The following is a 26,787-nucleotide window of genomic DNA, read 5'->3' as shown; positions in this document are numbered from 1 at the left end:
TTTAGCATCGTGGAACGCCTGGGTATTCTTTTATAAATCGAAATTAATATGTCCAATGTAAAGGACAGAGCATAAATAGCTCAACGGTAAAGGCTGGGCTCATCACCGAGGGCTGGTGGTTCGATCCCCTCTCCATTGGACTATTGTCGTACCCACTCCTAACACAGATTGTATTATTAGTGGGTACCCGACTAGTTGGAGGGTTATGGGAATATTAGTCATATATAAAAGATACGGCCAATATTCTCCAGGACTCCTTTTCTAGAACCTCCATCACACTCACCATGTCTATGCACCCTCATACAACTGGAGCTGATGTCTGTGGTCACGGTGAAGTACGGCAGCCACAGATCCTCGATGTGCACCTCTCCGAAGGTGGACTTGATGGTTGTGTTGAACTGACGTCCAGAGAACATGGACGTGGCAGGGTATGTCAGATCCATGAGCTGTTTGCCCCATTGGGTCATTTTCTGGAAAATCAAAATAAAAAAATATTTGCCATATCTTTTATAATATGACCAATATTCTCATTCCCCTCCAACTAGTCGGGAAAGACTGTGCTAGGTACGACAATAGATCAACGGGGCGTGGATCAAACCACCACCCCTCGGTGATGAGTTCGACCGCTCTTACCGTAGAGATATTGAGGCTTTGAAAATAAATATAATGTTTATAAGATTATTATATTAAAGAAGAAGAAGAAGAAATAGTTCATTGCACACAAAAATACAATTATAAATTAAAACAATAAAAAGATAAATTAAACTTAGCATGCAAAGGCGGCCTTATTACTAAAAGTAATCTTTACCAGGCAACCCCTGACGCAATATTAAATAACGTTTTACTCCCACATGTAATAAAAAAATGCTTTTTTAAAAATATATCATAAACTATACCGCGGGTTTTTCACAAATCCCGCGGGAACCAGGAATTTTTTCCGGGATGAAAAGAAGCCTGTGTTAATCCAGAGTAAAATATATTTTCATTCCAAATTTCAGCCAAATCGCCGCAAAATTTATAAAGTTTAATACAAACTTTCATCCCCTATTTTATACCCTTGGGCGTAGAGTTGATCAAAATCCTTTCTTAGCGGATGCCTACGTCATAACATCTACCTGCATTCCAAATTTCAGCGTTGATAGATCACTATGTCAGTCAGTTCTTTAAGTTTTATATATTTAGATTAAAAGTGAGGTTGATCTTTATTTAAATCTAGTTTGGTAATTGTACGCAATCTATAATATAATAATAATAATCTTTATTTTAAGAAAATTACACAATAGCCTTGAAAAAATGAAACAATAGCCTTATTACTAAAAGTTACTACTAAGTATATAATTTACAAGTACATGCTTTTTAATATAAGTCTAAATGTGTTAATCCAAATAACTAATTATATAATCTATACTAATATTATAAAACTGAAGAGTTTGTTTGTTTGATTGATTGATTGAACGCGCTAATCTCAGGAACTACTGGTCCGATTTGAAAAATTCTTTCAGTGTTAGATAGCCCATTTATCGAGGAAGGCTATAGGCTCTAATTTATCCCCGTATTCCTTCGGCAACGGGAACCACGCGAGTGAAACCGTGCGGCGTCAGCTAGTTTTTCATAAACCCGGTCAGATCGTGCCCAGTGTCCCTTTATATACATTTAACCTTTAACGACAAATCAAAACTACACACCTGTGACCACTCTCTAGCCTTCTGCGTGACTGAAGTAATGTTGCGCTCCATACACCACAGCGCGCCCATGAACGCGCCGATGCTCACGCCGCCCACCATGTCGATTGGAATGCCAGCTTCCTGGAATTCATAGAATACGAATCAAACAGAAGTGCCTTACAACATAGCCTAGTACAAAATAGTACAAAAGAGGCATTAAGGCTTAAGGCTGATTCCAGCTTTTTGGAATTAAGACAATACGAATCAAACAGAAGTGCCATAAAACAAAGACACAGATCACATAAAGAGACCTTGAGGATATATATAAGATCCCTAACACAATCTTACCTATTACTGCATAAAAAGCAATGTGTTAAATGCCATTTACTTAATTGAGGTTAATGTATAAAGTCCTTAATGATAAAGATGGTAGGAGTCCATTGGTGAAGCTCCATTTTCACACAGGAAGTAAAACTAAATGATTTTGATAATTGTAAATTATAATGATGTATATTTTTCAAAAAAAAAGAGAAACTGTGAGTTCATTGTTTTCTCTTCTCAGTAGATCTAGTGAAAATAAATGCATTTTTATTTTTTTTATTTGTACGCACGGCAGTAGTACGAAACATAGAAGTGAAACTCCGCACGCACCCCTGCACCATCTGGACGAGGACTCAGTTATGTCATTGTCTACAGAAGGCTGTTCCAGTATTTTTTTTTAAAGGAGTCTGGACATTCAGGATTACCTGTATGGCGCAATCGAACACACGTGCCATACAATATAGCCTCTCATAAAAGAAGCCTTTGCCGTTAAGAAAACAGAGAAGCAAACGAGAACGAAAGAGACAACAGCTGTGCGTGTTGGTATCCGCAGCTCTCTCGCCATACTGTTCCATGCAGACGGGGACTCGGTTATTTCGAACAAACGTGTCATACAACATAGTCTAGACCTAGGGGCAGATCACACAAAAAAGCCTTGAATGTTGCCATGCCATACATGCGGAGTAAAAAAAACAGAAGTGAACAAGAGTCAGCAGGCATGTTGCTACCACTGTCGTATGTCTGCACTTCGCGGTCGAGGACTCGGTTGTGTCGTCAGTCTACAAATGGCTGTGCATTACCTGTATGGCGCAACCGAACAAACGTGTCATACAACATAGCCCAGACTTAGGAGCAGATTACATGAAAGAGACCTTGACCCTTATATTCGCAGACCAACACAATCTACACTTAGGAGGCGATGACATAAAAGAGTAAAGGTTAGGAGTAAGGAGGAGGCCAAACGAGCATAATTTTGGGAGTTGTCAGTCGCGTAATTTCTGCTGCATTCGGCTTCATACAAAAAGTCCAGTAGCTGCCACACGGTGTCGCAAAATGAGTTGTGTTCCGACTTCCACACGAATTTCTGCAACCAAAATTACGCGACTGACAACTCCCAAAATTGCGCTTGTTTGGCCTCACCTTTGGAAAACAGGAATGAACAATATAGAGCAACCCGCACCTCTCTCGCTCGTCTCTGTACTGCGCGGTCGAGGACTCTGTCATGACGTTTGTCTGTACATGACCCGTATGGCGCGTATAGATGGCTGTACATTACCTGTGTGGCGCGTATAGATGGCTGTACATTACCTGTATGGCGCGTATCATGCCGACGTGCGCCGCGCCCCTCGCGCCGCCACCCCCCAGCACCAGCCCCACCGCGGTGCCGGTGAGCCAGCGCGCGAGTCGCGAGAAGTCGGAGTGCACGCTCGCTTCCGACATCAGCACCTTGCTGTACAGCTCGCTCTGTGACGTCACATCAAAAAAAACTTGAACGAAAAAAAAATACTAATAGGCTAGTTGACACTTTTTTAAATGGTCTTAAATAGTTCATTATTATTCTACTACATTTCTTACTAATATACTAAAAATTACTAAAAATACTAATTAGACTACTAGACGTTTTGATAATACTAGACAAAAAGCCGTCATGATGGTCTATATTTCAAAGGTTAAAGATATGATGAACACAAAGTACCAGAACAACAGAAATAAAAAGAGATCTATTAATTAGCAAGCAACTAGCTTACATGTAATAGCCCAGTGGATATGACCTCTGCCTCTGATTCCGGAGGGTGTGGATTCGAATTCTTCAGCTTTTCAGTTGTGGGCATTTTAAAAAATTAAACATCACGTGTCGTGTCAAACAGTGAAGGAAAAACATCGTGAGGAAACCTGCATACCAGAGAATTTTCTTAATTCTCTGCGTGTGTAAAGTCTGCCAATCCGCATTGGGCCAGCGTGGTGGACTATTTGCCTAACTCCTGTCATTCTGAGACGAGACACGAGCTCAGCAGTGAGTTGATAATGATAGCCTACATGTAAAATCATAACCATAACTTACAATTCTATACTGGCTCTTCCTAGTGAACATACGGTGCGGACACCTCACATGGTGGTGCTGGCTGACCCACGTGCGCATGTTGAGCCAGTGCACCGTGCCCGAGGGGTTGGGCCCACCCTCCCTGTGCAGGAGGACCAGTTCCTTCTGCGTTCGAATCGCTAGGCGTTCGATTTCTTTTTCGATCTGAAAATAAGGATTAATTTATGATTAAGATGCTCGGAGGCAACTGTATTCACCATCACACGATTATACAAATGATGTAGGTTACATTACGTGAAACATTGTTTTAAAGAATAATTGCTGTCCAGTGCTTCTAAGTTGATTTTGCCTGCCAAATCTATACTGGAGTCACTATGAAAAATCTATCTTGGCGTTTCGGGTAACTGAGTCTACTTGAAACAAAAAAATCAAATTGAATAGATCTGTGACAGAATTTAAATAAAATATAAAGTTAGTTTTTGCTTTGTTAAGCTTAAAGAGATTCAAACATCCTAAAATGCTTCTTCTTTGCGAAATTGTTGTATGACTTCAAGTGTGGCAGGATCAAGAAATTTTAAATGGTAAGATTGGATGGAAGGTGTTAAAGGTTAAAAAACAGTTTGTAGGTATAGAGTAGATGAAGATAATAAATTTGAATTGACACACAATAACCCTAGCGGCTAGGGTCATTGTATTAGACTAGGACCTAGCCTATAATGGTACACTCACTTTGCCAATACTGGGTTGTTTGTCGCCCAGTGCCACTATCAGAATGCAGTCCGCCTGGCGGATGCACCTCTGAGTCCACTGCGTCAGACTCGGATCGCATTGATATAATGCCACCTGAAAACAACACATTTTTTATAACATAACCTCCATGGCTATGGCGCAACGGTTTCGTTACTATAAAACTAGAAATTGTAGAAAGTTTTGTCATCATGTAGTAATAATTTACCACTCTACAGTAGGCTAAGCATGCGTCAAGGACACATCTCATGAAGAGAAAAGACATAATATTGTCGACCAGCGACAGAATTGAACTAACGCTGTATTTCGTCCCAACACAACGAAGGTGAGAGTGATATTCTCACGCTTTTCGCTATATGTCGACATTTGTCTTTGTAACGTCTCGGTACGATGGCATATATCAGCAGTATATCAATGTAATATAAGTGCGAGCGTTGTCTGCATCTTCTTGTGAGGGTACGTGGGAGTGTGTGCGAGTGCGTGCGTGCATGCGTGTGCGTGCTATGTATATGTGTCTATGTGAACGAGTTGGTATATTTGCGAGTTTATGTCTGTCAGAGTGCGAGTCTATCTTCATATTTCTCTAGGGCCTCGCTTCCTTCATTTCCTTGAGCAGGTACCTAATGAGGCTAATCTGTGACACGATAAAATGTAGTTAAATATTCAAAATTACAATAACATTTGTATATAGCCGTATCCACACAATACCTTGTGTTTGTCCTCTTGTTGCGCGAGCCAAGAGCTGAGGCGGTACTCGTTATTCGGGTCCATGATTGTCAATCCAAGCAGCTTTCTGATCACATCGGAAGTTAGACGAACTGTAGGCCCTGTGAAGAGAGATAGTGGAGAAATAGTATCAAACAAATTTATTAAATCGGTTTAAGGCTAATCTGTAGGATTAACGACCAATACTCGTGAATAGAGAGACATATTGTCGAACACTAATAGCGGAATCGAAAGAAAAGCAATTCTTTCGATTCTCTTTTTCGTTGCGACAGGTCGACAATATTTAGTTTTGTTTTCACGAGATATCGCAAGACCCGTATCTTAGTCCTTCTGGTATTCCGGAAAGTCCGTTTAACTTAGAATGTAGTGATAAGATAACAGGCGTGCTTGTTTTATTGTTATCGTTCCTTCAGTTTTATAAACTAACACGCTGTCAAACGCTTGTCTCTACTCTACAAAACCAAACTGACTCCCAAAAGTAGACAAACTATAGTGGGGGTCATTCTTAAATGGTTACCAATACTAGGATGCTTGTTCTCAATAATTCTGAGGCTAGGTGAGAGATATGATCTCACTCACCGATGGCACACAGCGAGTGGTAGAGCTCGTAGGTGAAGGCGGTGAGCGGCACGTCGTCGCTGACCGGCACGACGGCCACCGTGGAGAAGTTGTGCTGCGACGGCCGCGACTCTATGGCTGCTGCACCTCCCAATCCCGCCGTGGGTTTCTGCCACGAGCCTGAAATATTAGATATTGTTATGCTATATAAAACTAATATAACTTTTTGTACCTTATATGACCCTTATAAGAAGGCTCAGAGTTACTTTGCTCATCTCCGTGATCGTATCAGAAATTAGGCGACTCAGATAAGAACCAGTCACTGAAAGTTGAACGAGTGGCAAAACTGAAATGGCATATAGTTTAAGAGTCAAGGACGGAATATCAAACTGCACCAAAAAGCTAGCGTAGGTAATCATCATCATCATATTATCCGATAGACATCCACTGTAGGACTTGGGCCTTTTGTAGGATCTGCCATACTTCTTTTTTTTAAATATTTATTATTATATTATATATCACGATCTTGAGCCGCAAGGTCCAGGGAATCCCTGCGACTCGCTTTTTGTGACCAACATTGGGTTTTCTAGTGAGGGGTGGCCATTCCAGCACCTTGGGACCCAAACGTCGATCGGCTCTTTGAACTATGTGCCCCCCTTAGCCATTTCAACTTCACGACTCGCTGAGCTATGTCGGTGACTTTGTTTCTTCTGCGGATCTCCTCATTTCTGATTCGATCACGCAGAGTTACTCAGAGCATAGCTTATTCCATCACCCGCCGTGTGACTCTGAGCATTCTTATGAGTAGCATAGGTAGACTGACAATATGAAACTGGTGCAAACCGCTGGATGCAGATGGTTCAAGACCGTGGTATGTCTCACCCAAGATCCTGTGGCCCAGCAAGTTGATGAGGCGCGTGACCACGACGGGAAAGCGCAACTTGATCGCGTTGAACAGGCCTTCTGGCAGCTTCGCCAGCTCGGAGTCGCGCACCGCCATCACTGTGGTGCTGCGTCGAGTTTGCGTCACCATTTCTACCTGCCCGCAAAAATATTTACTGCTTTTTAGGGCTCCGTATCTCAAAATGAAACTCTTATAATATAACTTTGTTACGCGTCTGTCTTTATGACAGTATCTTATTTCGAAAATGCGTGGAGTTCATGTAAAAAAGTATTGCAGTTTATACTGCAAAAATAGTAGATTTTGACAGTCAAGCGAATCATGGTAAGGCTTTTACCATAAGCCATATTCTTTGGAGGACTTTGATGCGTCCGATAGCAAATGTATCTTCTGAAAATTGACTGACAAGGTCAACACTTGATTTAAAATCTATTCTGCAAAAATCCTCTCTGAGATTGTAATATTTTTATTCTATGGCATAGATCGTTGGGTTGTTTATAAAGCAATCGACTTTACAACCTTAATTTACAACATTTGTTTTATAATATGTACAAAATTGTAAAACTTTGTCAGTGACTTGGTTGGCATGGTTACTTACGATTCCAACAAGATCTCCCTTGCCGTATTCGCCGACGAGTTCCTTCTTCCCGTTAGGATGAGTGATAACGGAACGCAGTCGTCCACTCAGGACGATAAACGTTGAACCAGATTCCTCGTCTTGACGGTACACCGCGCGGCCTGACTCGAGGAAAACCTACGGATACCATATTATTCTTATTTAGAGGCACAACTTGCTTTATGTCTCTACTAGCTGACGCCGCGAAGTTTCACCCGCGTGGTTCACGTTCCCGTAGGAAAACGGGGGTAATATTGGATAGAAGCAGGCGTTACTTTGCGGAAGTTCATCATGATTATATAATGATTTATTTATTTTGCTATCATCCGCGAAAATTCGGCGAACCCATGCGACAACGTCACCCAGGTCCGACAAAATACTCTCTACGTACGTTTCACCCCGAAACCGGAGCATCCTCAGGAGATGTTGACTCTACAACGTGCAATTGCAAAGTGTCGTTTTCGACCTTTGCTTCGTCTTTTATAGACCAAAAAGTAGGTGGGGCAATAGGTGGGCGTTGCCAAGATACTCATAATATAAGCGATTTATCTCGCATCGCATTCAAACATTTTTATTAGTGGTGACTTTGATAACTCTATTTGTTCATTTAATAAGGTAATTCCTGACTTATTATGTTTTATTATTTCTAATTGTTCCAAAACGCATAGTCGTAGGCCTTTATTGCAAGTGTGTAAAATGTCATACATATGATTATCTGCCAGCTTATGGCCAGTATCTAGGAGATGCTTTGCAAAGTGCGACCTTTGTGGACGGTCATTTCGAACAGCGGATATGTGTTCCTTGTAACGTGTATCAAAATTCCGACCGGTTTGACCAATATATGTTGCATTACATTCAGAACATTGCAATTTATATACTCCCGATTTATGTTGCTTTTCTAGTTTATCTTTACCATTGCAAATATTTTTAAGAGAGTTATTTGTTCTGAAAGCCACATTTATATCATGCTTTCTAAGTGTTTTTGCAATACGTTCCGACACTGGACCAAAGTATGTTAGACTAGCTTTAAATTTTTTAGGTTTTTCTAATGGAATTCCATAAAGTTCTTTTCTAATCAACACCAATTGTTTCTTATTGATTATTCTATTCACAATATTCGGGTCGTATCCATTCGAAATGGCCATGCGATATATTATATTTAATTCCTTGTTATACTGATCCCTAGTTAGAGGAATGGACATCAGTCTATGAACATAACTATGGAAAGCTGCTAATTTATGTTGCCATGGATGACAAGATGAAGCTGGTATGGTTATATCTGTATAAGTTGGCTTACGATAAATCCCAAAGTGATGTCTATTATTAACTCTAGTGATTGTTACATCAAGGAAATTTAAAGAATTATTCTGTTCTATTTCTAATTTAAATTTAATTTTTGGGTGCAAATTGTTTAATTTATCTACAAAGACATCCAATTGTCTGTCCGTTCCAGTCCAGCATATAATTATATCGTCTACATATCGATAGTAATATAAAATGTGATTATTTTTAACAATATTTTTATTTTCAAAGTCATCCATAAATATGTCAGCCATTAAGGGACTCAAAGGTGATCCCATAGCTAGCCCTTCATTTTGCTGGTAGTAATCATTATTAAATCTAAAATAATTTTGTTCCATACATATATGTGTTAACTCAATCAACTCTGCCATTTCAGTAGGATGCGTTTTATTTATTTCTAACAATTTATTTAAAATGTCCAGTGTTTCGTTTACTGGAACATTAGTAAATAAGCTATCGACATCTAATGATATTAATTTACAACAATTAGGTAAATCTAGATCCTTGATTTTGGTGACTAGTTCAACAGTGTTTTTAAGTGCAAACACTGGACATTTTAAATAAATTGTTAGAAATAAATAAAACGCATCCTACTGAAATGGCAGAGTTGATTGAGTTAACACATATATGTATGGAACAAAATTATTTTAGATTTAATAATGATTACTACCAGCAAAATGAAGGGCTAGCTATGGGATCACCTTTGAGTCCCTTAATGGCTGACATATTTATGGATGACTTTGAAAATAAAAATATTGTTAAAAATAATCACATTTTATATTACTATCGATATGTAGACGATATAATTATATGCTGGACTGGAACGGACAGACAATTGGATGTCTTTGTAGATAAATTAAACAATTTGCACCCAAAAATTAAATTTAAATTAGAAATAGAACAGAATAATTCTTTAAATTTCCTTGATGTAACAATCACTAGAGTTAATAATAGACATCACTTTGGGATTTATCGTAAGCCAACTTATACAGATATAACCATACCAGCTTCATCTTGTCATCCATGGCAACATAAATTAGCAGCTTTCCATAGTTATGTTCATAGACTGATGTCCATTCCTCTAACTAGGGATCAGTATAACAAGGAATTAAATATAATATATCGCATGGCCATTTCGAATGGATACGACCCGAATATTGTGAATAGAATAATCAATAAGAAACAATTGGTGTTGATTAGAAAAGAACTTTATGGAATTCCATTAGAAAAACCTAAAAAATTTAAAGCTAGTCTAACATACTTTGGTCCAGTGTCGGAACGTATTGCAAAAACACTTAGAAAGCATGATATAAATGTGGCTTTCAGAACAAATAACTCTCTTAAAAATATTTGCAATGGTAAAGATAAACTAGAAAAGCAACATAAATCGGGAGTATATAAATTGCAATGTTCTGAATGTAATGCAACATATATTGGTCAAACCGGTCGGAATTTTGATACACGTTACAAGGAACACATATCCGCTGTTCGAAATGACCGTCCACAAAGGTCGCACTTTGCAAAGCATCTCCTAGATACTGGCCATAAGCTGGCAGATAATCATATGTATGACATTTTACACACTTGCAATAAAGGCCTACGACTATGCGTTTTGGAACAATTAGAAATAATAAAACATAATAAGTCAGGAATTACCTTATTAAATGAACAAATAGAGTTATCAAAGTCACCACTAATAAAAATGTTTGAATGCGATGCGAGATAAATCGCTTATATTATGAGTATCTTGGCAACGCCCACCTATTGCCCCACCTACTTTTTGGTCTATAAAAGACGAAGCAAAGGTCGAAAACGACACTTTGCAATTGCACGTTGTAGAGTCAACATCTCCTGAGGATGCTCCGGTTTCGGGGTGAAACGTACGTAGAGAGTATTTTGTCGGACCTGGGTGACGTTGTCGCATGGGTTCGCCGAATTTTCGCGGATGATAGCAAAATAAATAAATCATTATATAATCATGATGAACTTCCGCAAAGTAACGCCTGCTTCTATCCAATATTTAAAAGAGGTTAGCTTAACCACGCAGGCACGACTCTATATAAAATTAACTAAATTACATCGACTTGCAGTCCAAAATGTTTGGTTTAATCAACAATGTAAACAATTAAATTTAGTACCAAAATATATTAATATTTCAACTAATATGCATAGCCGATCAGCCGATATTGCTATTAAAAAAGCTCAAAAAATTTGGCTTAATGAAGAATCACGTAGTTGGTTCACAATTAGAGATAATTTGAAGCTACATTTAAAAATATTGTATTCTGAACTTACATACAAATTACATAACGTAGAATTTGATCTGTTAGATAGCAAAGCAAGGGATTTTGCCTCAATAGAATGCCACAAAAAATACATTACTCAGCAAAAGAAATTACAATTCTTACAAACTAGTTCCTCTAGATCCCAACTAGTAATAGATGACAATGAAGTTACTGACAACACAGATCACGATTTCTATCCTCGTGTTAAAAATCTTACTGATACGGTTTTTTCAAAGCATGAGATGACACTTTTAGAGAAAGGTTTAAAATTCAATATCCCAACTGTAAACTCTAAAAAATCGCTTGAAACACTAGCAGTAGATACAGAATTAGCTATAACACTTCATAAGAAAGGGGACATTGTTAAAAATATTATAGCGCACGATATCAATAACACTCACACTCTCACAATACCTAATCAGGACATGAAAATATTGAAATCGTTACAGAGCACTATTGCACGAGATAATATTGTAATTTCTAAAGCTGATAAAGGTAATACAGTTATAATAATGAAACGGGACGAGTATGTGGATAAAGTAAAAGATATACTTCTTGGAGACGAATTCCATCAATTATCAACAGATCCAACTAAAAAGTTTGCTGCAATAGTTAGACTAGCTATAAATAAATCAGAATTTATATTCCCCAAATGTACATCTAAACAAAAGGCTATTGTAATGAACACTCATGCCCCACTTTTGTATGGCTTACCTAAAATTCACAAGGATAACATCCCAATGCGTCCAGTTGTCTCCTATATTGGAGCGCCAGCATATGAACTAGCAAAGCAATTAAATAATATAATTAAACTAAAAACCTCTTTTCGGCCAGTATTTGCACTTAAAAACACTGTTGAACTAGTCACCAAAATCAAGGATCTAGATTTACCTAATTGTTGTAAATTAATATCATTAGATGTCGATAGCTTATTTACTAATGTTCCAGTAAACGAAACACTGGACATTTTAAATAAATTGTTAGAAATAAATAAAACGCATCCTACTGAAATGGCAGAGTTGATTGAGTTAACACATATATGTATGGAACAAAATTATTTTAGATTTAATAATGATTACTACCAGCAAAATGAAGGGCTAGCTATGGGATCACCTTTGAGTCCCTTAATGGCTGACATATTTATGGATGACTTTGAAAATAAAAATATTGTTAAAAATAATCACATTTTATATTACTATCGATATGTAGACGATATAATTATATGCTGGACTGGAACGGACAGACAATTGGATGTCTTTGTAGATAAATTAAACAATTTGCACCCAAAAATTAAATTTAAATTAGAAATAGAACAGAATAATTCTTTAAATTTCCTTGATGTAACAATCACTAGAGTTAATAATAGACATCACTTTGGGATTTATCGTAAGCCAACTTATACAGATATAACCATACCAGCTTCATCTTGTCATCCATGGCAACATAAATTAGCAGCTTTCCATAGTTATGTTCATAGACTGATGTCCATTCCTCTAACTAGGGATCAGTATAACAAGGAATTAAATATAATATATCGCATGGCCATTTCGAATGGATACGACCCGAATATTGTGAATAGAATAATCAATAAGAAACAATTGGTGTTGATTAGAAAAGAACTTTATGGAATTCCATTAGAAAAACCTAAAAAATTTAAAGCTAGTCTAACATACTTTGGTCCAGTGTCGGAACGTATTGCAAAAACACTTAGAAAGCATGATATAAATGTGGCTTTCAGAACAAATAACTCTCTTAAAAATATTTGCAATGGTAAAGATAAACTAGAAAAGCAACATAAATCGGGAGTATATAAATTGCAATGTTCTGAATGTAATGCAACATATATTGGTCAAACCGGTCGGAATTTTGATACACGTTACAAGGAACACATATCCGCTGTTCGAAATGACCGTCCACAAAGGTCGCACTTTGCAAAGCATCTCCTAGATACTGGCCATAAGCTGGCAGATAATCATATGTATGACATTTTACACACTTGCAATAAAGGCCTACGACTATGCGTTTTGGAACAATTAGAAATAATAAAACATAATAAGTCAGGAATTACCTTATTAAATGAACAAATAGAGTTATCAAAGTCACCACTAATAAAAATGTTTGAATGCGATGCGAGATAAATCGCTTATATTATGAGTATCTTGGCAACGCCCACCTATTGCCCCACCTACTTTTTGGTCTATAAAAGACGAAGCAAAGGTCGAAAACGACACTTTGCAATTGCACGTTGTAGAGTCAACATCTCCTGAGGATGCTCCGGTTTCGGGGTGAAACGTACGTAGAGAGTATTTTGTCGGACCTGGGTGACGTTGTCGCATGGGTTCGCCGAATTTTCGCGGATGATAGCAAAATAAATAAATCATTATATAACGGGGGTAATATATAGCCTTCCTCGATAAATGGGCTATCTAACACTGAAAGAATTTTTCAAATCGAACCAGTAGTTCCTGAGATTAGCGCGTTCAAACAAACAAAAGAACAAACAAACTCTTCAGCTTTATAATATTAGTATAGATTCGAAATCAGTTCCAATCACAACAAACGTTAGGACGTACTAAATGCAACAGTAAGTACACAAAAGATGTGCCAATCGAAGAGCCAATTTCTTGACACAAAGTATTTCATCAACTTTAGACACAATTACCGACGTTTTACCATGAAATGGAAAGTAATATAACATTGTAGAAAGAGAATATTTTTTAAGCTAATCAATTATTAAACATAATTCTTAAAGATTAGTAGTCAAAGAAAATAATAATTACCCAATCCAAAGCGAAGTCCACTTGTCTCACAAACGGTGACAGTCTCCGTACAACAGTATTGGCTATATGTAGCACAACCGCAGGCCGCTCTCTCATAATGCTGTAAACTGTGGTCTTAGACAGGAGCCCTATGCGAGAGAAGTGTTTCGCTCGTATGGAGAAGAAACTCGGCTCTCCCGTCAGCACTGCTAGACCACCTTCTACTTCACCTGTTTTAAAGAAAAATTGCATTAATAAAATATTCTACACAAGATGTTTGTGTAATTTTAGTAAAAAATGTATCGTCCAATCTAAAATATCAGCCTCCTCTTTCTAACAAGGAGTTTAAAAAAGTAGATTATAAATTTAAGAGGTATGCCACAAGGATGAATACTGGGTCCATTTTCATTTTTGGTTTATATTGATGACCTATTATTTGATTTAATTAAGTAAATAGTAGATATTAATCGCAATTGACACATTTCATGTATTTAAAGTAAAAAGGAAGAAATTCATTAAAAACATTGCAAAAAATCACTAAATTATCAATTACCAGGGTATGCGGTGAACATGTGAACTTCACCGTCACCTTCAGCCACTTTTTGCGATACGAGCAAAGCTCCCGACAGTAAATACACTAGAGCTACGTCCTGCACAGAAACAAAATATTATTAACATCTAGGCAACTGACAAAACAACACACGTTGACAAGGGAACACGCATTACAAGTACAAATACTAAATCATACTCCTAATTTTATGTAAAATTTTCAAAGTGGTTTTTTGCATTACAATTAAAACTAATTACATTTCACAATTTCAATTTTTATAATTCATCACAAAATGCATATACATTAAAATGGACCTAATTTGAAATTGAAACGTCACTGAAATGGTCATCACATAAATGACAAATTAACAAGAGTGGTAAACAAATTTGAAGAGTAGGTATTATTTAAAAAATGTAGATAACTAATGTTTGCGAAAATCAAAACTGTTAATTTGAACTTGAGACTTGTACAGATGGACAAAACACATCACTCTCGTAAAATTCACTCAAATACCTGAACAATTTCCGGTTCCCCCGTGATACTGTAATAGAGCTTTTGGAGGAATCGAAGAAATATATTAATATAGATGCTAAATAAATGAGACCATGAACTGTAAGTAGACGCCATGAACTAGATAATATTTGTCCTTTGAATGATTTTTAAGCTTTTTACTTTGAAAAAATTAAGACGAAACGTTTTAAAAAGAGTTTTTTGGCAGAGTATTCAAATGATTATTTAATTTGTCCAAAACGTGTTTGTTTACACCAAAATAATAGATGGGATAGAATAGCATAGAGAGTTATGATTAGAATGGAATGGATAAGTAATCAGTAATTTTTGAATCTGTCATTTTATCAATCTCTATCATCTATGCTCTATGCAATAAATAATTATTTTCGAATTGTTACAAGCCAAGGACACACTTTACTCAATATAATTATTGTTACAAATATTTATATTGATGTATTTTGCAAAAACTATGATAATGAAATGTATGTATTAAATTGCGCGTTCGTAAAAACCCACTAAAGAAGATATCACACCTAACAAATATAGGACTATAAAAAAATAGAGGAACTATTGAATTTATCACATTCCTTTGTTAATGATATCTTCTTTCAATTAATAATAATAATGAGAAATTAATTAAACTGACCTTATGACTTTCCTCTTTCATGATATAAGTACCGGCCGGTAGATCCCTCACTTGGACATTGCCTTTGAGTATCTGATCGTTGTCAAGACCCAACTCTTTGACGAACGCCTCCGTTGCTATTTGAATTAGAGCCTGTTGAAAAGTTCATTTGTTGATATACTTTAGATGTTCTATGAAGAAATAACACATATGAGTTTAAAGGGCATGTTTGATAATAGTTTCAAGAGAACATTTGCCATATCATATGTTATGACAGATCGGACCGAATCAAATGAAACCCTCTTCACATTTTCTAATAATCCAAGAAGACAAAATAAAATTCATTACATAAAACATTCATCAGCGCAATATAACAAAAATATCTTTCACATGGCTCCTAAAATTTATAAGAACTTGCCACAACACCTAGCAGACAGAAGCATCAGCAAACCTACACTTAAAGAAAAACTTAAAAAGTTTCTAATACAAAAATGTTACTACTCCATAGAAGAGTACTTTGCTGATGCTTCAAAAAAAATTTTTGTAATTATATTCCTTTTAAACTTAATGTCATTTCATTTTAACCTATATATTTTAATTTTATTAATTAAACATTAGTATACCTATTAATGGTGAAACATTGTTACCTAATACATAAGAACATCTCTGTATAACTAAATTTAATGTTTCTTGCAAATAAACGATTCTGATTCTGATTCTGACCCATGCCTACTCAGTTTTGAGTCGGCCTCATTACAGTGGAAACACCGATACTTCTAAATCAGAGAAATATGAAATTTTAATGCCTCGTCAAGCCTGCTAGAGAACGAGACAATGTCTCCCACTTAACACCAGCCAGATCCATCAGTTTCTTAACCCTAAAATTAACCATAGTAGGAGATTTCTCGACAAAATAGAGCCAATATTTGCTGAAGATTCTAGAATATTATTTACATGTTATTCGCAAATGACACATTTCTTGGATTTAAAATAAATAAGAAGACAAAATAACAATTGCTAACATAGGCAAATAAAGCATAGAAAGTTGTTTTTTGGTAGGTATTAGAGTATTTCTAACATAACAGTTATTACCTGCTCATCCATATTATCTGTATTGTGCTTCTTGAAAGAAGATCCTTCTTTCGCTCTTTGGAATGAAGAAGTCGGCTGGACGTCCGGCTGTTGCTAAAGGAACATACAAGAAATATTTAAAACCCTTTTAAGTTTCTTTTGAAAAATCAAATATACAATCCACAATCGTGGCACAAAGAGTGAACGATAGATCGATTTAGCAGAAGTTGAAGTTGTTCTTATCTTAATTTTAAAACGATTTAATTCAGACTTTCGTATTTTTTGCATTACATTTCTACACGATATGTCTTCACTATGGCTTTTGGGGCGTGATTCTGCTATTTCACACTCACCGATGAATCTTTCGCCAGTAACACGTAATAGTCGAATTTGAATTTTATGTTTTAATGATGACGAAATTAATGTCACTAACAACAAAGTTGCCATGGAAGTAAACGATGTCACAGCGCTGTTACTTTACAGAATGCAGGGCTGTTCTTTAATATGGTCAAAGATCCGGCATTAGAAATATATACCCTCATCTTTTATTTAATTGGTACTAAAATTCATTATTTATGTTATTGTAGAGGGGAGATATCAGTGTTGGCATAAATAAGAGGGTATTTGATATCTTGAGCTCAGTTGTTTGTTAGGCAGCGTCGACATTGTCACGCTGCCAGTCACTTTAGTTATTTTGTGCAATAATGTTTTGTGTTACAATTATTATTTATCATAAATTGTCTAGTGTGGGCATGGAGAAATGTCATGAAAAATCGAAGGTGAGTGTTGATACATTCTAAAGAGATCCCTTAACCCTACTCTCAAGGTCACAAGTTCTAGCACATGCTCGAGGTGTTTCCTCTACTATAAAACACATTACAATATGGAGTAACACGGTTAATAAAAACCAAAAGTATAAAATTATGGGCAGTGTTAGTAATCTCACCTGCGGAGTGTTCTGTGGGGTGTTAGACGTAATGTCAGGGACCATGTCCGGGCGCGGCTTCCTGCCCTGGATGTGGATGGGCGACGAGCTCTGGTGACCTTCCTGCTGTTAATCGTGATGCTTTACATATTAGCGTCGATTTAATCACATTCGCAATGTGGATAGTAAATCGATTGAAAAACATGCCTTTCACACACATACACTCACACACACACACATGTTTACCCCAATTGCTAAAAGAGGGTTATAGGTACATATGTGTGAAAAATTTGATTACATCCTGGCAATTTTTTGAAAAACAAATCCTTCAAAAATTATGTCGAAATAATATAATTATGGACCAATATACTGCAGTTCCAGAAGACAGCTACAAATCTAAAGGGATTATACTGAACAAAAAAATCTGTACTAATTAATCTGGAAAGATATTCACAATTTACCCTGACCTAAGACCTGAAATTGAAATTCATTAATTCATTAACTATATAATATATTAACTATCCACTGATCTGTTTCATGTACTGACAAGTCGATCTGATAATAGGCATAAATTTAAGTAAGTTTTAGTATCATAATAACGCCTTGGTTAAGTTTAACTTTTTTGTAAGCCGATATAAAGCATTTCATTTATTAACACATGTTTCAAATATCATCAAACTCATCGACGAATCAAAAGATGCATGGGAATCAGCACACACAAAATGTAAAACGATGAACTCTCACCATGTGATCTAGAAGGTTCTTCTCGCTATGGTGTGGCGAATGCATGGAGGTACCGCAGTCGACCACAATCTTGCTAGTCTTGCCCGGCGATGCCGTTGTCATGGGACGTCTTTTGTCACGGCCCTATATACAAACATGCATTGTTTTTTGTTAAAATATGGTCCCCTTCCCAAGGTGCTGAAATTGCGACCCCGCACTAGAAAGCGCAGTGTTGGTCGACCCTCTCACCAGGTTGACTGACGACATCAAGCGAGCCGCAGGGATTCGCTGGATGCAGGCGGCTCAGGATCATGATGTATGGAAGTCCCTACAAAAGGCCTATGTCCTGCATCCTATGCATGCGTCCATCGGCTGATATGATGATTTCAGCAGCGTAACTCCCTATGTTATTCGCTGATTATGTAGCTTTACATTGGTAAAAGATTTTTTATAATCGGTCCAATAGTTTCGGAGCTTATTCGCTACAAATTCAATTACTTTTTAAATTCTTGACGCATTTGTACCAAGCTCTTCCATTCGACTGCTGGATTCAGAGCTTTCTTAAAAGGTCCAGAGTGTGCATTAATTTCTCCGATCATCACAACTAAGACGCAGACGTAGGAGACATTTTTATTTCGAAAATAGGGTTACATTATAACCCTAAAAATAATTATATGATACTGTTGAAAAACAGTAGATTGCAATGTAAATACACTGTAAACAGCTCATAATGGTGTGTTCCAAACAATGAAATAAATATATATCTAATGTACGATTTTAATCAAACACGCAATCAAAACATGAATTCAATATTTTCATGCGGTAATGGATATCATAGAGTTTGTCTCATGAAATGTCATGTTTTTTATATGAAATATACTAGCGTGTGACCCACTCATCTCCCGGTATGTTTTGAGTATAAAATATATATAGCCTATATAATATAGGCTATATATATATATTTATATATTATGGTAAGAAGAAGAAGAAGACTCTGTGGCTTGAGAATTTAAGATGAATCACACTTGTTTAGAAAATACACGTTTTATACTTTAATGTGGTATTCGTAAATTAGTGGCGGAAAATAGATAGATATCGGAAATTAGAAACAATTGATGTATATGTCACCGTTAGTATGTAGAATACGTTAGTTTATAATCTCACTCGTGATATTACAATCTGCCATCACATTGTGAACTAAAGATACGTATTACAATTTATCGTTTTTTATTCGGTATATTATAATCTATAGAAGTGAAACCGTTAAATTGTCAATCAGGATGAATTTACCATAGAATTACAAAAATATTACAGCGGGCATGAAAAAAATACAAAGGACAAATCAAAGAAAAAAGAAGAAAGAAAATCGGAGTGGTGGCCAATACGTTTCAATGCGTTTTATAACACATTAAATTGTAATCAGTATGTTCACTTCACAATATATCGACAGATTACAATATCGCGAGTGAGATTACAAACTAACGTATTTTACAACATAACATTTTTTTAACATATATAACCATTGTCTATTATGGTTTGATGTATTGCCACACAAAACAGACATACCAATTGTTCATATAGTGGTGGATAGATCGGTTGCCATAAATGCTGCCTTAAATGTCGCTCGCTCTTAATTATGAAGAAAGACATAGTTTATAACATCCATATACTCGTAAATATATATAATGAAAATTTCTTGTTTCGGTTTTTGCTTAGTGTGTATTCAATTTATAGTCACAAAATTATTGTAAAATATTTATTTATTATACATAAAAATACACAAAGACTTACAACAATTACGTGTGAGCTCTGTAAGTTTGACAGATGTAAGTTATTATCAATAGTGTTTTAGGTAAAAACATATATGGAAATTTTAATTCCACCAATTAAGTTAAATGAAATACACAATTGTAACTTTTATTTTTAAACTAGAATCAGACAAAAAAATATACATTCATAAACTAGTTTTAGTTAGTATAAACAATTGTACTTGAAATAAATGAAGTTATTATCATAAATTTAATTTCATAGTTTTATGAACAGAAGCTACATTTTCCATTAAATTGACAATCAAGCTATCTTATGTGTACACTTTTACGGACATATTTATAAACATGGATTAAGATTAAAACCTCAATTCTTCAAAGCAAAGTGGACTTCATCACTAGCAAGTAAAGTTCACTTTACTTTGAAGAAAATTGAGGTTAAAAACTTAATCCACGTTTATAAATATGGCCGTTACAGAGTACAATATCCTATTAAAAATTGATTGTAAAGAATACTTACTGGATTAACCAACTCAGCACTGAGACCGAGGTATTGGTGCAGTGCGGTGAATGTCACTCTCTGTAGGCGCACCATTATAATCTGTAAGTAGGATAATAAACGACGTATTAAAAAATTTCAATTTCTTTTTAACCAATTTCCCAAAAAGAGGAGGTTCTAGGTTCGTCTGCATGTAGGTTTTTTTTAATAAATATAGAACTATGTCGTATATGGACGTCGTCGACGGTCCTATATGGTCCAGTGTGCCTTTAAAAATACTAGCGGACGCTCGCGACTTCGTCCGCGCGGAATTTAGTTTCTCACAAATCCCTCGGGAACCATGGATTTTTTCGGGATAAAAAGTAGCCTATGTAATCCAGAGTAAAATGTATTACCATTCCAAACTTCAGCTAAATCCCTTCAGTGGTAGCGGCGTTATAGAGTAACAAACATCCAAACATCCATACAAACTTTCGCGTTTATAATATTAGTACGATTTAGTTTGATGATTATAAAACCTAACGATTGACTGTCGTTTCAGTCAATGGTCCTATAGCGAAAAGCTTCTTTCTTAAGAAAATTTCGCTTTTTTTTTCGCTTGATTGGGGAGGACACAGAAGGCAGTTATTCTAGAATCGGGGCATATTGTGTCAGGGCTTCAGAGTGAAGAACCTCTTTCACTTTGGAGCCCTGACTACTTTTTGGACTACTTCTGGAGCCCTGACTGTTCCTCGGACACTAAAAGTTCCCCGCAATGGTAGTGCTGGATTTTTTTACACGCTTTACATTAGCTTCACTTGTGTATGTAAGAAAATCTTGGAATCTGAATTTGACCCACTTCCCGGTCTTCGAATAGGATGAAATTTTGCACACGCTCTGAGTTCTGATGACAATACATGACTAGCTAAGAAACGTCATTACAAATCACACTCTGTCTCCTGTAACACAGTAATAACTAGAACAGGAGGCAGGGCTTCAACTTAATTTGTGAAAAAACAAAAAACTAAATCCAAAATGGCGCCCCCCCAAGATGGCGGATTGGTTGTTTGAAACCCACCCCCGTGATATGGATATCAAAGGGTTTGCTGTCAGGAATACGAAAAAAATTGTCACGTGACTTAAATCCAATATTTGTAATATTTAGTGTGTGATGGAGGTTTTAGTTTTTTGAACTATTTAAAGTTATTTATAATGTCTTTAATCATGTTTTGTATTATATTTTGCATTTTTTTTTAATTTACATATAAATAATATATATATATAAAGCTTATAAAAATATTAATATTACCTGTATAACCCTAACAAATATATCGGGATATTCTTTGAAAACCTCCTGAAAAGCGCGCATGGGCAGCTTTATCACTTGAGAATCTTCTAGAGCTTTGGCGTTCACTGTTTTGTATGGTTGAGAATGACCCTGAAAAAATTTACAATCCAATAAAATTTGCGACCTCTGCGTTATTTTAAAATACATCTTGAATTTGTTTTTCAAAGGTCAATTTAGTAATATGCATAATGTATGCAAAAATCTTCAGCTAATCAATAAAAACCATGTTTTTCATTATTTTCAGTTTATTAAAAATAAAGAGGAAAATGAATTAACTGTTGATTTGCAACTACCTAAAAAATTATATTAAAATTGTAAAAATTAGATGATAAGTTAATTCCGGTTAATAAAAAATCGGAAACAGTTACATTAACAGATTCTTAGCATGCAACAATTAGCCTCATTTACTGTATTAATAGATTATAATACAATATAAAGGTTTCATATTTGTAATTAAAAATACTTTTAAAAGCCTGATATAAGTCTAATGAAACAAACAAATATTTACCTTACAAACACTAACTTTATATTATCTCTGCGATACTGTATGTCCTTAGTCTATGTAGTACCCACTCTTGTGAGTTACTTCAAAATTAAATCTGAACTAATATTAAAAAAAGGTAAGAATTGATTATTTGTAAGTAATTCTTAGATATGAATAGGCTGGATCGATTTAAAAAATTCTGTCATCATAGGAAAGCTATATTATCAGCGAGTAACATGGTCTATACTTCATTCCTGTGCTCCCACAACAGGCTATATAGCAAGTGCTCCAACAAAGAGATAGATATGACCTCTGCCTCCGATACCGGAGGGTTAGAATCCGGTCCGGGGCATGCACCTCCAACTTTTCAGTTATGTGCATTTTAAGAAATTAAATATCACGTGACTCAAACGGTGAAGGAAAACATCGTGAGGAAACCTGCATACCGGAGAATTTTCTTAATTCTCTGCGTGTGTGAAGTCTGCCAATCCGCATTGGGCCAGTGCCAGCGTGGTGGACTATTGGCCTAACCCCTCTCATTAGGAGACTCGATCTCAATAATGATGAATGATAACAGTGAGCCCAATAATGATGAATGATAACAGTTAACTTACCGTCAACACATCAGTGAAACTGAGTAGGGAAGTAACACTCTCGCCCGCGCGGACCACCTTCAAGGACAGACTGGTGCCGTCTTGGTTGGTTATGTACACGTTGACTCGACCGTTCTGTACCACATATACATTCTCGTCTGTGTCTCCTGCGATCAAGAACAAGATTATATAGATTAGATAGATCAGAATATGTAGATAGATAGATAGATTAGTATGAAATGAAATGAAAATTTGAAATCAAAATGAAATGAAATATAATGAAAATAAATGAAATAGGTGGATAGATTAGATTTAAAGAAAAACTAATATCGAACAAAGGTTCACAACATTTGTCAGGACAACTTAATTAACAAATAAAACTGTAACCAAAATAAGACCCTAAAATGGCAGAGAATGACCTTGAGTGAAGTCACGCACTTGTGAACGTTGTGTGTAGGGTTAAAGGTACCTTTGTCTGTTAACAAACACTCCCCTTTTCCACTCAAGTCACTCCCCGCCTATCCCAAGTAACCCATAAAGAATTACATAAGAATAGGTAGGCAAATCAAAATCAAATCAAAATTTATTTATTTCAAGTAGGCTCAGTTTACAAGCACTATTGAAACGCCAGTTGACTATTTGTAAAGATTCAACCGGCAGTTCGGAAGGCAGGTTCTGCTGAGAAGAACCGGCATGAAACTCTTGCTCTTGCTCTTTTGAAAAACAAATCATACAGTATTGTTATTTACAAATGATAACAACATTACAATTTCTTGTACTTTTACTTCGTGTGTGAAGGTGGAAGCTGACCTAACGGTCTTCAAGCACCTTTAACATTAAGGAACTCATCAATGTTGTAGTCACCTCGACTAAGTAAGTGTTTTTAACACATTGCTTAAAGTTATGCATTGGCAGGCCCATCACAGTCTTGGGGATCTTGTTATAGAAGAGTACACCCAAACCTACAGACAGATAGATTATAATACGTATTACGTAGGTAGATAGATATATAAATTATTATTAGAATAGATAGATAGAGATAGGGTCTGTATTGCTCACACAAGAATATGTAAAATGTAACAAGAAATCAGAACAAAAGCAAAATGCGCAATGGCAGTTTTAGCACTATGAGCGTTCTCCTCCAGCCAACTTACATAAAAATACGCTAGGGCAGCGCCTTCTTATGATGCCCATAGCATGGGGTACATAGTCATGCTCAACTTAATTTTCGGATATAATACGGAATAAATAGTAATCTAGGTATGTATATAGTATATTCTATCTTTATTCCAATTTCATTCAAACCGGTACATTCAGTAGTTTCGACGTGAAGGAGTAACACACAGACGTACACACACACACGCCTTTATAATAAATTCTTAAATTGATCTGAGGCACAGATTTAGTTACAACATTGGGTGTAATAACTTTAATTGGTTAGACTTAACGATAAGTCCTTCAATTAAATTACCCCTATCAACATCAAGCATCTTTTTATTGCCATAATATAAAAATTTGCGCAAACGAAGCGGAAAGATTTTTTTCTTATAATTTATAAAGTTTTATACCTAAAGAATAAACCAAACCCTTATTTGTCTGTCGAAACTCTGTTTCTCTAGCCAATCAAAACATATTAAATTCCTTTGTCTCTCTATCTATTCTATCTGTTCGATCCCCGGATGAGGCGACTGAGGTTTTCTGGTCTGGTCCTGGTCCAGGTCTTCGGTCGTGGCTAGTAACCCACCTACCAGCAAAGGCGTACCGCCAAGCGATTTAGCGTTCCGGTACAATGTCGTGTAGAAACCGAAGGAGGTGTGGATTTTCATCCTCCTCCTAACAAGTTAGGCCGCTTCCATGTTAGATTGCATCATCACTTACCATCAGGTACTCCTTTTTACAATCATAAACAACTACTATTAACTACTATTACTCGTACTACTACTACTACTACTTTTTATTGTGCATCCAAAGTCATACCGCGTTCCTGAAATAGGGGAACTATAACATTAAAACTACTCACCCACTTTAAACAGAAAAGAGCCAGCGGGCAGGTTAAGTATCTCTGTGTGCTTGCACAGCATCAAGAAGACCGGCTTCTCAAAGTGTCCGAACACTCTGATGCTATGCAGCATGTACAAGGCGTCTGGGGGGACGCGGTCATCGCTCGTCAGATCCTCCTCTAAATACTCCGCCGGTGGTTCTAGAACCTGGAAATTAGAACCGTTTTCAGGTGGAAAGATCATGCTTATTTTTTCACAGTCACAAGAGAGATGGAGAAGAAAATGCAAAGCCGTTTACACGTGGGAAGGACAGACAAAAATAGACAACAATGTTGCCATGTTTAAGACTGGAAAGTAGGCCCAAGGACAACTATTGAGTATATCTGTATGCTTGCAGAGCATCAAGAAGATCGGCTTCTCAAAGTATCCGAATTCCAACTCCTTCTCCAGATACTCCGCCGGTAGATCTAGAACCTGGATATTTAAGGCATTTACAGATGGTACAGACAATGACAAAATTAAAAATAAGGTACGCTAAACTTCATAAGACGTATAGAAAGTTCAGATGCATTCAGTGAGGATGATGGACTCTTTCTGGAATAGCAACCCCCTAGATTGGACTGCTAATAAATCTAGTAGGTCATTTTGTCATACAGATTCCTGGGAAAAGCTCAGGTGCAAGAAAAGTCTTAGGCGTTTTTTAGAATCAGCAGAACAACTTATAAATCTATTGTCAACTAACCAGAGAAAAGTGTAACTAAAATTGACAAATTTCAACCAATGGCAGGGCAACCAGAAAAACCGCTATCTAACCAAATACTGTTTGCACAATAAGGAGTCGTGCATATAGTATTGTGGTATCTTCCAATCCCATCTTGGCAGGAACCATGGATTTTCGGTTCGGAATCGGTTCAACGTTTAAAAGTAACAGACAGACTTACTATCGCATTTATAACATTAGCTGATTTATATAAATTTATTTACAATGCCTAAGCCGAACCCCTGACAACACTGCTCAACCTTGACTGGAAAATGGGTTGATGATGATGATGATGATGATTTAGAATAGAGATTAATTTATTTATATTTTACCTTTAGTTGTTCAGGAGCAGATTCCTTCTTCAGCTGCAGCAGTTTCCTCGCGAACCGCATGACGGCTCGCCGCTTTCTCCCCTGCCCGGAGTTGGAGATCGACTTCACCTTCCTCAGCATGCGTCGACCATAGAACAGCATCTTGTCTCGTTTTCGGAATCGTTTGGCCGGCTCGCCTGTAGCAGTGGTGCCTGTGCCTCCTGATAATTCTGTGATGTAATGTATATATTAATTTTGTGCCATAGAGTAGAAATGCTAAGAAAAAAGTTCCTCAGAATCATTTCACCGCGGCTAGTTGCCTCGACTGATAACAGAAGGGCTGGCTCATTTTTTGCGCAAAGGATCAGCCTGGCTGTCCAACGCGGAAATGCAGCCGGTAATTTTGCCACCATTCCACGTGGGCATGATTTGTATAGTTATTAGGATAAGTTAGCTTAAGTTCCTTATTGTATTCTTTCTTTAAAAAGAAATCGTTTGCATGTTGATTACTAGCGAGAGCGGAGCCTGTAGATTTTTGTAGAATATTGGGTAAAGTGCCATGCCATATTATAATCTCTGTTAAATTTCATTGACATATGTTTAGACGTGGAGGTGATTGAACAAACAAACAAACCCAAAATACTCTAAACTTATTTTAATTATTTAATTCGGAATTCTTTGCTCGATCTTAAAATCAATGAAAATCAAAACAATGTTAATCTC

At 36.5% G+C, this 26,787-nt stretch overlaps 1 protein-coding gene across 9 annotated transcripts in view; it reads right to left on the bottom strand.

The window, feature by feature from the left end:
- The window catches only part of LOC112052039 (neuropathy target esterase sws), a 52,476-nt gene that overhangs the window by 18,285 nt on the left and 7,404 nt on the right, over positions 1-26,787 (bottom strand). For 4 of the 9 annotated variants that reach the window (XM_052881372.1, XM_052881377.1, XM_024090933.2 and 1 more), the window contains exons 3-23: positions 26,086-26,294; positions 25,014-25,200; positions 23,015-23,160; positions 21,878-22,006; positions 20,611-20,691; positions 19,891-19,953; positions 18,346-18,468; positions 17,623-17,727; positions 16,698-16,790; positions 15,627-15,758; positions 14,474-14,570; positions 13,942-14,150; positions 7,557-7,712; positions 6,940-7,096; positions 6,079-6,237; positions 5,482-5,600; positions 4,756-4,869; positions 4,048-4,230; positions 3,294-3,449; positions 1,686-1,805; positions 284-470 (exon numbers count right to left, since the gene is read on the bottom strand). In XM_052881372.1, the coding sequence (XP_052737332.1) occupies positions 284-470; positions 1,686-1,805; positions 3,294-3,449; positions 4,048-4,230; positions 4,756-4,869; positions 5,482-5,600; positions 6,079-6,237; positions 6,940-7,096; positions 7,557-7,712; positions 13,942-14,150; positions 14,474-14,570; positions 15,627-15,758; positions 16,698-16,790; positions 17,623-17,727; positions 18,346-18,468; positions 19,891-19,953; positions 20,611-20,691; positions 21,878-22,006; positions 23,015-23,160; positions 25,014-25,200; positions 26,086-26,294 (2,925 nt within the window). The remainder of the gene's footprint in view (positions 1-283; positions 471-1,685; positions 1,806-3,293; positions 3,450-4,047; positions 4,231-4,755; positions 4,870-5,481; positions 5,601-6,078; positions 6,238-6,939; positions 7,097-7,556; positions 7,713-13,941; positions 14,151-14,473; positions 14,571-15,626; positions 15,759-16,697; positions 16,791-17,622; positions 17,728-18,345; positions 18,469-19,890; positions 19,954-20,610; positions 20,692-21,877; positions 22,007-23,014; positions 23,161-25,013; positions 25,201-26,085; positions 26,295-26,787) is intronic. The other 5 variants (XM_052881375.1, XM_052881379.1, XM_052881373.1 and 2 more) reach the window with 4 other exon arrangements.

Source organism: Bicyclus anynana, chromosome 4, assembly GCF_947172395.1.
Source record: "Bicyclus anynana chromosome 4, ilBicAnyn1.1, whole genome shotgun sequence".
Taxonomy (NCBI): Eukaryota; Metazoa; Arthropoda; class Insecta; order Lepidoptera; family Nymphalidae; genus Bicyclus; species Bicyclus anynana.
The sequence above is the reverse complement of the archived record's forward strand: the minus strand, read 5'-3'. Positions and strand labels throughout refer to the sequence as shown.